This window comes from Prunus persica, chromosome G4, assembly GCF_000346465.2.
Source record: "Prunus persica cultivar Lovell chromosome G4, Prunus_persica_NCBIv2, whole genome shotgun sequence".
Lineage (NCBI taxonomy): Eukaryota > Viridiplantae > Streptophyta > Magnoliopsida > Rosales > Rosaceae > Prunus > Prunus persica.
In genome coordinates, this window is record NC_034012.1 from 5,486,661 (window position 1) to 5,499,304 (window position 12,644).

Genomic DNA, 12,644 nt, shown 5'->3' on the forward strand with positions numbered 1-12,644 from the left:
GATTTGTGGTCACTTACCGTTGTATGTAAATTCAACGGTTCACTCACTCTTGCACTCCTTTTAAGAAATTTTTTTGACAGTCCTGATCTCTTGGACTACAGGGGTCCAAGAGATTTGTGGTCACTCACCGTTGGATGTAAATTCAACGGTTCACTCACTCTTGCACTCCTTTTAGAAAACTTTTTTGAACCATTAGATTAATATCCAACGGTGGGTGACCACAATCTCTTGGACTCCTGTGGTCCAAGAGATCGGGACTGACTTTTTTGAATCATTGGATTAATATCCAATGGTGGGTGACCATAATCTCTTGGACTCCTGTGGTCCAAGAGATCGGGACTGTATATATATATATATATATAGAGAGAGAGAGAGAGAGCCCTTTCATTGAGGGACACTCTTGTAGGGTCTACTTCGCATTGTATTTTACTAATTCAAACCGTCTATTTTGTAGATATTCACTCAAAAATAATCTTTACAAAAAATCACTTGAATCCGATATCATTTGACTACTCAATTAAATTATTGAAATTTTAGTACTTTCTTGAAGCACCGTGTTCATTAATTTTGTAGGACACAATTAGATGTCTAAACGGTTTTCAATTTGTCTAATTTTTTATAACGATGATCTATAAATGAAGAACTAAAAAATAGATGGTTTGGATCGTTAAAAAAAAATCGTAGAGCACCCTAAATGGTGTTCCTCATATAAAATTATTTGAGGAATTCCTCAATGGAAGGAGACTATATATATTGGTTGGAAAGAAAAGTAGCTAAAGATTTAAAACAATTAATGTGAATAAACTTTCAAAACTAGTTTTGAATCTGTTCAGGGTATGTTTTCTATTGATAGGCCCGAATCCCCCATAAGTTGTATGGCTGTAAAATTTGACCTAAATACATGATAGGACCAAATGCTTCCCAATCCCAAATCATGTTGAGCCATCTAGTCTCACTATATAAATGTAACATTTTCATGAGATTTCGTACCATGGTCCCTGCACTCGACCAAGAGTCATACCTCTTATTTAGGAGTAACATTTATGTGTGTGATGCAATATTGTCATGTGGTGTTATCATAAAATTTTCATTGGGTGAATTCAGTTTGGTATTTAAGAAGTTTTACCAAATTTAATATTTTGAACCTCTTCATTTATTGTCAATTAATAATTTCGAGTTAGATGCTATAACATATCAACAAAAAGATCACTAATTCATGAACACACCAAGAATTAATATACAAGAAGGTTTGCCCTCTTTCAAAGCATACAAGTCCCATGAAACGTTGTGCTCAAACGTCTGCATCTTTGAGGTTTGGTGGCCCATTTCAACCAATCATATGGTCCATAAGTGTATTAAATATGAAAAATATACTTGTCATGTTCCTTGGATTATTTACAAGCGGTATTCAAGCTCTTATTTTTGCAACCTTAGCTGCGGCTTATATAGGCGAATCCATGGAAGGTCATCATTGACTAGTTACATAGTATTTTTTTTAGCTTAGGCTGAGGCAATGTATGGTGACTCAAGGTAATCCACTTAGGGAAGATAAATATACAAATAAGGAAATAAGGTAAGCACATACATATATTTTATGTTTGCTTTATATATATGAAAAAAAAAAACTTGTATTTTATCAAGTCATTAAGATGTGTATGGAAAATGGAAGTATTATTGAAAAATACATACGTACGTGTATTATCCGAATATTACAAGGAAAATAAAAGTATTATTGAGAAATAAGTATGTACATGTATAATATGAGTATTAAATGAAAAATACTAAATTATTTATACGATTAATAACCCTGGAAATACTATTAATATGAATAAATATTAAAAAAAGGAATTATAGCCGGGCTGCTATATTATTAGTTTGAAAAAAAATTTAAAAAACACGGAGTAGAGCCCTGCGGCTATACTATCAATATGAATAAATATTAAAAAAGGAGTATAAAAAACACGGAGTATAGCCATTTGAATAAATATTAAAGAATGGAGTATAGCCGGCGGCGATACTACTAATTTGAAAAAAAATAAAAATGTACGGCGTATAGCCCTGCGGCTATACTATTAATTTGAATTTTTTTTTAAAAAACAGAGGCGGCTATACTAGTAATTTAAAAAATACAGGGTATAGCCGGGCGGCTATATAGAAAATGAATAATATGAAATGAAAACTACTAAATTCTTTATATGAATAATAACCCTGGAAATAATATTATTCATAATACGGAGTATTGCCGGACGGCTTTATTATTAGTTTGATTTAAAAAAAAAGGGACTATAGCCCAATGGCTATACTATCAATTTGAATAAAAATTAAAAAAACACTGGGTAACGCCGTTCGGCTATACTATTAACTTGAATAAAAATTAAAAAACACGGGGTGTAGCTATACTAATAACCTGAATAAAAATTAAAAATACACGGGGTATAGCCTGCTGGCTATAAGCTTTTCATATACTATATGTCAACAGTATAGCCGTTCGGCTATACAATTAATTTGAAAAAATTTTAAAAAACGAAGTATAGCCGACCGGCTATACTATTAATTTGAATGAATATTAAAGGAGTATAAAAACAAGGAGTACAGCCGCACGGCTATACTATTAATTTGAATAAAAATTTTAAAAACACGGCGTATAGCCGCTCGGCTATACGATTAACAAAAATAAAAAAATAAAAAGAAATTTTTTTTTTCCAATAAATAAAATAAAATAATTTAATTTTGGGGGCAAAAAGCCGCAAAACCGAAAACCTCACCGCCATCACCACAGCTCGAGTACCTTAAACCCTGCCCTATCAATAGAGTCGATTTTCAGAATCAGACACAAAACGGCACCATCGTCCGTTCCAATTCGGTTGAAGAATCTGGGACCTGTAATTGAAGCTTCCTAACAAAATGTGAGTTTCAATTTATTCTCCAACGTTCTGTTTGGTTTCCAGGAAAATTTACAGGTACTTACATGAAAAAAGGTTTACAATTTCAGGTCAAGGATTTGCGTGAAGAATTTGCCCAAGCATGTGAACGAGAGCCGACTCCGAGAGTTCTTCTCGGAGAAAGGAGAGATTACAGACGCGAAGCTGATGCGGACAAAGGAAGGCAAGAGCAGGCAGTTCGCTTTCATTGGGTTCCGTACAGAGAGCGAATCTGAGGAGGCCATGAAATACTACAACAGGTCATTTCTCGATACTTGTAGGATTACTTGTGAGATTGCTCGTAAGGTTGGGGATCCAGAGATTCCTCGGCCATGGAGTCGTCATTCTCAGAAGAAGGAGACGAAAGGGGGTGAAGATGGGAAGAAGAATAAGAAAGAGAAGGAAGGTGTCGTCGCTAAAAGTCGGAGTCTTGAGCCGTCGGTAAAAGATGAGAGTGGTGATCTTCAGCTTCATGAGTTTTTGGAGGTGATGCAGCCAAGGGCTAAGTCGAAATTGTGGGCAAACGACACGTTGGTAACTCCTGTAGCTGAGAAAGTTGGCAAAGCCAAGAAGGAAAGTGAAGAGAAATCAGTTCCAGTGTTTATGGAGGTAGACAAAGGTGTTAAGAAGAGTGATTTGCACAATGTTGCTAAAGACGATGCCGTTTCGGATATGGATTATTTCAAGAGCAGAGTGAAGACTGAATGGTCGGATTCAGAAAGCAGTGGCAGTGATGATGATGAAGAGGAGGAGGAGGAGGAGAAGGAGAAGGAGAAGGAGAAGGGTTCTCAAAAAGTAGATACAAAGGAACAAAGTAAAGTTTATGAAGAAGAGGCTGGAGAGGAAGGTCCTTCAGAAGATGCTAATGGCCAAGTACTGGACGAGAACAATGAGTTATCCACTTCGAAAGAGGAGGAGAAAGAAGAGGTGCTTGAGAGTGGTCGTCTATTTGTTCGTAATCTGCCATTTACAGCAACAGAGGATGAGTTGGAAGAGGTCTTTAGTAAATTTGGCGATGCACAGGTCCATCTTATTATTGATAAAGAGACTAATCGTTCCAAGGGATTCTCTTATGTTCTTTACACGCTTCCGGAATCTGCAGAAAGGTACTCTTTTTTGCTTCAAAGCTTACATGCTTTTTCTTGTTTTCATTGGAGGTATTGTGGCAATAACTTAATGATTTCATCCATGAAAAAGTTCAACCTTCGTGAAAACTGCAATTTTTCAAGTTTCATGTCATGCCTTGAGTCCTGATAAATCAACAAGATGTAGAATTTTATGAAATAACTGTTTCAATTTCCGGTTTATCCAGGTTATTTTTCAAAAAGAAAAATTTAGGATTTACAGTTCTTTCTTCCTTGAACTTTTCTTGTTTTTTATTGCTGCATTCAAGTGTCCTAATATTTGTTATGGTGCTTGAGCCTGTGCATGATGATTTTGTTTGCTAGTTCATACATGTTTAAAATTGTATGTATATAGGTTCGTACATGATTTTGTTTGTTGATTTGTCTTTCCTCTATTTTTGGTGAAGGGCACTGGAAGAATTAGATGGTTCAATTTTCCAAGGAAGACTGTTGCATGTTATGCCAGCAAAACAAAAAAATCCAACTGAGAAGCTAGGGTAAGTGGTTATCTTCAATTGGCCTCTTTTCCCAACTTCATTTGCCAGGGAATTTTTTTTGTGATTTCTCTTATACTGGGATTGATCCTGACTTTCTACTTGCACTCTATGGTTGAATTTGGCTTTGCTTACTGTATAGGGCTGATAATTCCGCAAGCCAAGGTTCAAAAACTCTCAAGCAACGAAGGGAGGATGAGAGGAAAGCATCTGAAGCTAGTGGAGATACAAGAGCATGGAACAGTTTGTATATGAGGTCTGATACGGTATGTTAAACTCAGTTGCAGTATACGCACAGTTTCCAGAAAGACATGACATCTGAACATGTTGATTTATTTATTTTGGTCCTGAGATTGTTCTACCATCCTCCTCCATACTTATCATTTTTGAATACTTTTCTCTTGTACGTGGAAAACCTTCATTGTTTTTTTATATATCTTGATTCCCTGATTCTAGTAGGAATAGCATCATTATGTTTGATGCCCCCTGCTTTATTGAGTTACTTTTGGTTTTTGTTTGATGATGCTCCATTTCTGATTTTCATGTCGTATTTAATAGGTTATTGAGAACATAGCTCGGAAGTATGGGGTGAGTAAGAGTGATTTGCTTGACCGGGAAGCTGATGATCTCGCCGTACGTATTGCATTGGGAGAAACTCAAGTGATTGCAGAGACAAAAAAGGCTCTTACAAATGCTGGAGTAAATGTAGAATCTTTAGAGAATTTTGCTGCTGGGAAAACTGATGGTAGTAAAAGAAGCAACCATGTTTTACTGGTTAAGAACTTGCCATATGGTTCTACAGATGGTGAACTGGCAAAGATGTTCGGGAAATTTGGGGGTTTGGAAAAAATCATTCTCCCTCCGACAAAGACGTTGGCCTTGGTATGCATTCATGCGTTCTTCCATCAATGACTATTTGTTAGTTTTGATTTATTTTATAGAGGATGTGGATTTGCTAAGTTTAGGAGTGGAGGTTTTTGCCTTGTAGTCTGATAGTTTCTGGTAGTTTGCCTGGGTGTGCAACACAGCTTGACTGTGATAATTCAGACTACAGAGATGGATGGGTGGATGTAACAAGGTATATGAGTCATTAAGATTTAAGATCTATTATGACTGGCCAGACTTGGCTTGCGACCATCCTGGATTAGAAGAGAGTAGTTTTGTGGTGTTTTATGAAATTGGACACGTTGCTTTTGGTTTTGTTTAATTAGTTGGAGGTTTTCTTCTCCTCTTTGACACTTGGACGATCAGATGTCTTATGTACTTTTATTATCTCAAGCTTTTGATACTGCAGAGGGGAAGAAATATCCTAATGATCAATGATATTAGTTTCCTATGATGTTGTGTTGATAATATGTGGTTCTTTGCTAATTTTTTCCTTGAATTATTATCCTTCAGGTTGTTTTTCTTGAACCTGCTGCCGCACGAGCTGCTTTTAAAGGTTTAGCATACAAGCGTTACAAGTAAGTGTTGCAAAATCTTGTAAGTTGTATGCAGCTTGGGTTCCTTTGTTTTATGTTTGTGTTCTCTTAAGCTTGTTATCCAGTTTAAAACAAGGTAGTCTACAGTATTAGTTAAAGAAAGTTTCTCAATGATTTGAAAGTTTTCAAAAGGACAATTGTCTGGTCTTGAAGTCAAGATCAAAGTCTTACCAACAACCACAAGGAACATGTAAAATGAGTCCCAATGGCCATAAGGCCCAGAACTATACGTCATGTCCACAAAAATAAAATTTTACTGATTCGAAAACTAATATGAAGAAACCAAATGAATCAGCAGTTACTAAATTTGAAGTTGAGTTGTTAACAACTAGACAAGTCTATTCAAGCACCTTAGCTGGTCCCATCATTCAGTAACCCCACTCCTCATGCCACTTATTATGTTCATGGATAAATATTTGGGTTTCTTACGTAGGTTATCTATTGTATAAAAGCAGGTGCTTATGTAGAACACTATGTAAAACTTATGTGATCTTCGTTGAAACATTTGTTTGATCATCAATTGATGGGCTTGTTCACTCTTTTTGTTTTTGTTTTCTACCAATAGCTGGAATACTTTCTTATTTTTACACTGTTATGTCACATATTAAACATTTTCCCACCATTTTAAATGATACAGGGATGGTCCTTTATATTTGGAATGGGCGCCTGGCAATGTTCTTAGTCAAAGTTCAAAAACTGAGAGCATTGAAAACAACAGTGCCGTTGTTGGTGAGCATGATGTCAAAAAGGTTATGTTAGAGCAATATGTGGAAGGAATATCTGATGTGGATGCTGATCCTGATAGAGTGGAGGTTAGTTTTTATATGCTTTTCTTTTTTCCCATTAGCTTTATCTCCTCTTCCTTTTTGTCTACACATCTGACCATATCACAAACAAACTGGGTATGCTACATCTTACTTTCTAAATGCAGTTCAAGAAACTGTACTCACAATCCTTTGCACACAACTCTTTGTTGTTTGTCATGATGAGACACAATTAGTATTGTTGGGAGACTAGCATCTTTGGCTGGCTTCTAAGTGACCAAACTTGTTTTATTTTGGTTTTTATAACAGTAACTGGACCAAATTCATGATACGATATCATTTTTAAAATGGTGTAGTTTGGCAACTATTTTGCAATAGGAAGCTCATATTTTGATTTTATTTGGTTTTAATCTTCTAAGGGAAATCCATGCAAACATCATTCAGGCTACTTCTAGAAGACAAAATTCTAGCTTGTTGACAATAAGAACAGAATGTGTGCAATTTAGGTATAACAAGCGATAATGTGAGCGGAACTTAAGTGTTAGCACAGCGTGTGCCACGTGACGAAACTTGATTCTTCTGTTAAAAACTTAACGCTGGTGGTGTATGGTTTTTTCCTGATTTATGCTGCTTTTTCTTGTTTTGTGATTGTTGACACCTGTGGGTCCTTTTTCCCCATTTTTCGTTGTTCTGTTGCATTTGCCTATTTTTCTGTCTACCCAATTTAATAATTTTTCTGTCTTTGTTGTGTAACATCCTCCAGTCACGATCTCTATATGTCAAGAACCTGAGCTTTAAGACTTCCGACGAGAGTTTGAAAAAGCATTTTAGTGAACAAGTGAAGGAGGGAAAAATATTTAGTGTCAAGGTGATTATTCAGCTGGCCAGAATCATTACTTTTATTTACTTGATATATTTTTTCTTCTCTATATCCCCTCTATCTCTATGTGCAGGTAAAGAAACACTTGAAAAACGGGAAGAATGTTTCAATGGGTTTTGGTTTTATAGAGTTTGATTCTCTGGAGACAGCAACAAATGCTTGCAGGGATTTACAGGTAAAGCCAGAATCTAGTCAAAATTATCTGCATAAAATGTGCAATTTCGGAAATTCACTGCAACTAAATATTTACCATTTTCCAGGGAACTGTTTTGGATGGGCACTCTCTTATTTTGCAACTTTGTCATGCCAAGAAAGATGAAGTGCCAAAAAAAGTTGACAAGGATAAAAGTTCAACAAAATTACTTGTGAAAAATGTAGCCTTTGAGGCTACAGAGAAAGACCTCAGACAGCTATTTAGCCCATTTGGTCAGGTGAATTACCAAACTTTGACAAGTTAACTACTAGATTTCGGATCCTCTATGTTTTCCGTGCTGATATTGTATTTTGGACATAAACTATGTCATTTCAAACCTCGTTTTACTTATTTATCAACTATAATTCCTACACAGTTAATTTTATACCATAAATATGTTACCCCTTGAGCTCTAAGATGACGTTTTAGCCATCGCAAGCATGCCCTTGTTCCCCCAAAAGGGGCAATTGGCAAATGATTTTTATAGCATGATTGACAACCTGTGTTATTGCCTCACAGTTTAATTCTGTTGAGCCTGTGAGTATGAGGATAAATCTCCACATAGTACACCAATATATTGTGATTCTATAATTGACTTTATTTCTTTTTATGTTCCAGATTAAAAGCTTACGCTTGCCGATGAAGTTCGGACAGCATAGAGGCTTTGCTTTTGTGGAGTTCATCACAAAGCAAGAGGCAGAAAATGCCCTTAAAGCACTTTCAAGCACGCATTTGTACGGTCGCCATCTGGTAAGGCATTGACAGTATTTGAGACAAGTGAGTTCTCCTTTTTAAAGTAGAAATCAGCCTCTATAACTGTTTCCTGTTAACTCCAGGTTCTTGAGAGAGCAAAGGAAGGTGAGAGCTTGGAAGAACTACGGGCTCGAACAGCTGCTCAGTTCACAGATGAGCAAACTGGGTTTTCCAGGAAGAGGAAGCACACGACCACTGTGGACGATGGCAAAATCAAATTTCAGAGGACTGCTGATTAGGGTTTCAGATGCTTGATGTGTGTCGTGTTAGATCGGAGTTGTAATTTTCTTTTTTGTTTAGGTTATATTTCATTTTATTTTGTTAAGCTAGCCCCAGTTTTGCATAGTTTTGGGAGCTGGTTATTATAATTTTGTTATTAGACACTCCTTTATATAATCTATATATATAAAGCAAAATGTAGAGAATAGTAAAACATTTAAAATATCAGAAAATGTCTTTGGTTAATGCAAACATTAAGAATTGAAATTATTAATTAAATGAGAATAATATGGTAAATTTACACTTTTTTATATTTAAAAAAATTAAAATCAAAAGAAATATTAAATAATGAATCTTATTTTTATGGGACACAACTATTCATTATTATTTTTAATTCTAAATAAATTTAAATTTAAAAAAAAAAGCCTTTCGCAGATGCAGAAGCGCGTGCGGAGGGGTTAATACATGTTTTACATAAATTCAACAAATGCTACTTTTTATTGCATAAATCTTCAACTTTGATTGGCTATAATTAAAAATCCATTAATCAGGATAAAATAAAAAATGTTATATACCCCTCAACAACTTTTGCCTTCATAAAACTAGTTAATCATATAAATATAACACTTTTTCTTTTAAATTTATATTCATAACACGTCATGTCATGCAAAGTGTAATGACCACAAAAGACCTATAATTTATGCTTAACCCTTATTATGTCGAAGATCAATAAGGTTTCCTTCTTTTTAGGTCATGATCCGTTTCCTAAGCAATAATACCGGGTCCAAGGACAACCCAACTCTGAATTGATCACATAAATCTCTCAGCTATTTGTTTTCATGTCAAATTCAATAGAAAACCGAACAAAATTTGACACTAGAATCACAATTCAAACATAATGGCTGATGAAAGTGCTAAGGCTGAATGTGAGCGAGTGTTTAAGCGCTTTGATGTCAATGGTGATGGCAAGATTTCATTGACTGAGCTCGCGGATGCACTCACGGCACTTGGCTCTTTTTCACCAGACGAAGTCCGTAAAAGAATGGAGGAGATCGACATGGATCACGACGGATTCATTTCACTCGACGAGCTATTTGCTTTCCAACGTGCCAACCCTGATTTGATGAAGGAAGTTGTCAAGCGACTGTCATGAATAAATTATATATAAGTATCATGTTTATTGACCACATCTCTGGCAGGAATAAAACCTATATATATAAATTAGTCTCATAAACATAGTCAGAGAATGTGGTGAGTACATGTGACATCTAGCGTTACACAAACTTTAATTATATATATATATATATATATATATATATTCTTCTTACTCACAATGGTGAGAGTTGGACTCTAATCATTCTACTGGTTCATTTGGAATAAATTTTAATGTATCTGCCGGTATTTGTGTGTGGTATCTTCTTCTTCTTCTTCTCTCTCTCTCTTTCCATCTTATCTTATTTTATAAAACAGACTTTGAGACAAACATTTCACGGTTTTCTAGCTATTGATTGAGTAATAGAGGGAGGAAAATAGCCCCATGTAACTTTTCACCACCAAACATCCATTGAAATTTTATCTTAGCTTGAACGAATTTAGTCAAACTAAAGAGAGCGACTGAGTTATACGCAACAAAATCAAAACGAATAATCAAAAGAATAAATAATAACTTCTCCCATTCTAAAGGGGTGCAACTGAAACTGCTGCTCCCAAGCTACATGCCAAATGATCATAAAAGTTAAAAGCCAATAATACAGGACCAAGAACAGGAAGAAAAAAAAAAGGCCGCCAACCTTTGCCACCCACCCATATATAAAACATCCAAGTCATACATACAGAAACATTGACTTCAACATAATAATTAATTATGTGTGCCCCTGATACATAATTTTTTTTATAAAATTTCTTCTGAACAAGAAGAAGAGGTTAGGGTGGCTTTTTTTTTTACTTTTTTTTTTTTTTTGTGTTCAAACTGCTATGATGAAAGTGCTATATGGAGGCGGACCATGACAACTTCGGGTCTATACCTAGCCGCCCCGGGATATATCTTAATAGAATGGAAAAAGTTATAATATTATTCATGTAGAGAAGCATTAACATATCCAAGAGCGAAAAGGGAAAAACATGGAGACAAAACCCTACCGTAGTCCTCATGCTTTATGGGTCTCTAATCCACTAACTACGACAAGGTTAGAGAGCATAGTTTCCACTACCTGCAACTATATAGCAGTGATGGATTTAGAACACAGTCGACCATTGGTCTTAGCTCATCCCAGTTTCCATCTGATGTTAACATCTCATCTTCTTTTGGATTCGAAAAGCTTATGTATGAGTTCACCATTGGATCAACTTCACCTTTTAAGCTCAGCTGATCACCTGCGGAAAATCGGTTTCCTTCGTACATATGACCGTTATAGAAAATAGGGCTCCTTTCAAATTGATCCTTATTAGCAGCCAAAGCACCAAAACTTATATCCGATTCAGGACTGCATGGTTTAGAACTTGAGTCAGCCACAATTTGCTTTGGATTCGAAGTTGCCTTTTGCCAATTTGATGCATACTTTCTGCAAGAATAATTATTATCTCGCTTCAAAATCCTGCAAAGTGTCCAAACTTCCTGCAATTATATGGAAGAACTAGTTAGTTATACCATCTCTTATATATAGAGAATAACAAAAACATGCATCTGAAGTATTGATTATAGGTGGATTGAAAGTGTGGTCTAAATTCATATTTTGATAACATAACATGCCAAATATCTTATAATTAAGAAACGGGCAAGTAAGAGAGAATCTAATAGCTATTTAACATATATGTTATATAAAGAGAACGTACAGCTTCTTGAGTATAGTTCTTGATGTTAGAAGTGTCATCCTTGCTTGAACTAGCCGGAAGGCGGAATTCGTGCATCATCCAGTCCGTTTTGGTACCCTTTCCGGCACTTCCCCGGTAGTAGACTAGGGATTTCTTTAAGCCAATGCAACTGTGAAAGTCACCAACAGAATATACAGGCTTATCAATGCCAGTGGCTTTCCAAAACCCTGATTTTGTGACCCGGTTGGGTCTTACGCTATTTCTGTACTTCTTTCCCCTTCTGCAAAAGAAGTACCACTCCTTGCCCCCAACAATGCCGCTAGCTTCTGCATTTTCAACAATGGAGAACCAAAATCATATATATGAACAAACATTGAGTAGAAGTTGTCTACATAAAATCTAAATATAAATGAAGAGAAACGGAGAGGAGCATACTTGGAAGATCCCAAGGGTCATATTTGTAAATATCAATAAGTTTGATGAGTTCTAGACGAATGGGTTTGTTCTCCACCTTCCTCCGAAGATAAAACCTCACAAGCTCTTCATCAGTGGGATGAAAACGATACCCAGGAAGCAAATTTGTATCTTCCTTAATGTTGTTTGAATCACTCATCATATTCTGAACCTCCATTTCCGTATAGTTTCTTCCTATTGGTGTTTTCTGATCCATTTATTTGAGGACTTAAAGCCAATTAACCTTCTTATAGTGTGAAGAGAGTGTTTTGGTCAAAGTCGTGTGCTTGACTGACAAAGATGAATTTGTCACTTTTGGGTGGAGAACAAAAAGGTTGCGACTATCATCTCATGATTGTCTTCAATTGGGTCAGATGTTTGGACCAAGTGAAAGAGAAATAAAACAATGTGACGTATTGGTTTTGAAAATGTTGGCTAAATTAAAGGAAGAGTAGTCATTGAAAGGAACAATTTTGACTAAATTTGCCATTTATTAGTTGTGGCGATTATGTAAACCGCAACCCTATGTTTATTTCCTATTTGAGAGTGAG

General features: G+C 35.7%; 2 protein-coding genes across 3 annotated transcripts; one reads left to right on the plus strand and one right to left on the minus strand.

The window, feature by feature from the left end:
* On the plus strand, positions 2,657 to 8,959 carry LOC18779481 (multiple RNA-binding domain-containing protein 1). Its single transcript, XM_007211290.2, has 12 exons — positions 2,657 to 2,906; positions 2,993 to 4,027; positions 4,453 to 4,542; positions 4,682 to 4,805; positions 5,098 to 5,421; positions 5,938 to 6,002; positions 6,658 to 6,832; positions 7,548 to 7,652; positions 7,738 to 7,839; positions 7,925 to 8,095; positions 8,476 to 8,607; positions 8,694 to 8,959. Coding segments are annotated over exons 1-12 (2,481 nt in total). The 5' UTR covers positions 2,657 to 2,904; the 3' UTR covers positions 8,850 to 8,959.
* LOC18780239 (transcription factor JUNGBRUNNEN 1) lies at positions 9,804 to 12,296 on the minus strand. 2 transcript variants are annotated; one of them, XM_007213376.2, is made up of 4 exons: positions 12,076 to 12,296; positions 11,662 to 11,966; positions 11,040 to 11,443; positions 9,804 to 9,973 (listed from the first exon to the last, which is right to left on the minus strand). In XM_007213376.2, exons 1-4 carry the CDS (start codon positions 12,269 to 12,271, stop codon positions 9,892 to 9,894), a joined length of 987 nt encoding a protein of 328 aa, XP_007213438.2. In that variant the 5' UTR covers positions 12,272 to 12,296; the 3' UTR covers positions 9,804 to 9,891. The 2 variants fall into 2 exon arrangements, with proteins under 2 accessions (XP_007213438.2, XP_020417773.1); XM_020562184.1 differs by having other exon boundaries at positions 9,834 to 9,944.

What these genes read in the sequence shown, in the direction of transcription:
- LOC18779481 (XM_007211290.2), top strand. An exon ending in CTTCCGGAATCTGCAGAAAG is followed by an intron (nt 4,028 to 4,452) that starts GTACTCTTTTTT and finishes TTTTTGGTGAAG; the next exon opens with GGCACTGGAAGAATTAGATG. An exon ending in AATCCAACTGAGAAGCTAGG is followed by an intron (nt 4,543 to 4,681) that starts GTAAGTGGTTAT and finishes CTTACTGTATAG; the next exon opens with GGCTGATAATTCCGCAAGCC.
- LOC18780239 (XM_007213376.2), bottom strand. Translation starts at nt 12,271, where the DNA reads ATGGAGGTTCAGAATATGATGAGTGATTCAAACAACATTAAGGAAGAT. An exon ending in TGACCCTTGGGATCTTCCAA is followed by an intron (nt 11,967 to 12,075) that starts GTATGCTCCTCT and finishes TTGAAAATGCAG; the next exon opens with AAGCTAGCGGCATTGTTGGG. An exon ending in AGAACTATACTCAAGAAGCT is followed by an intron (nt 11,444 to 11,661) that starts GTACGTTCTCTT and finishes ATATAATTGCAG; the next exon opens with GAAGTTTGGACACTTTGCAG.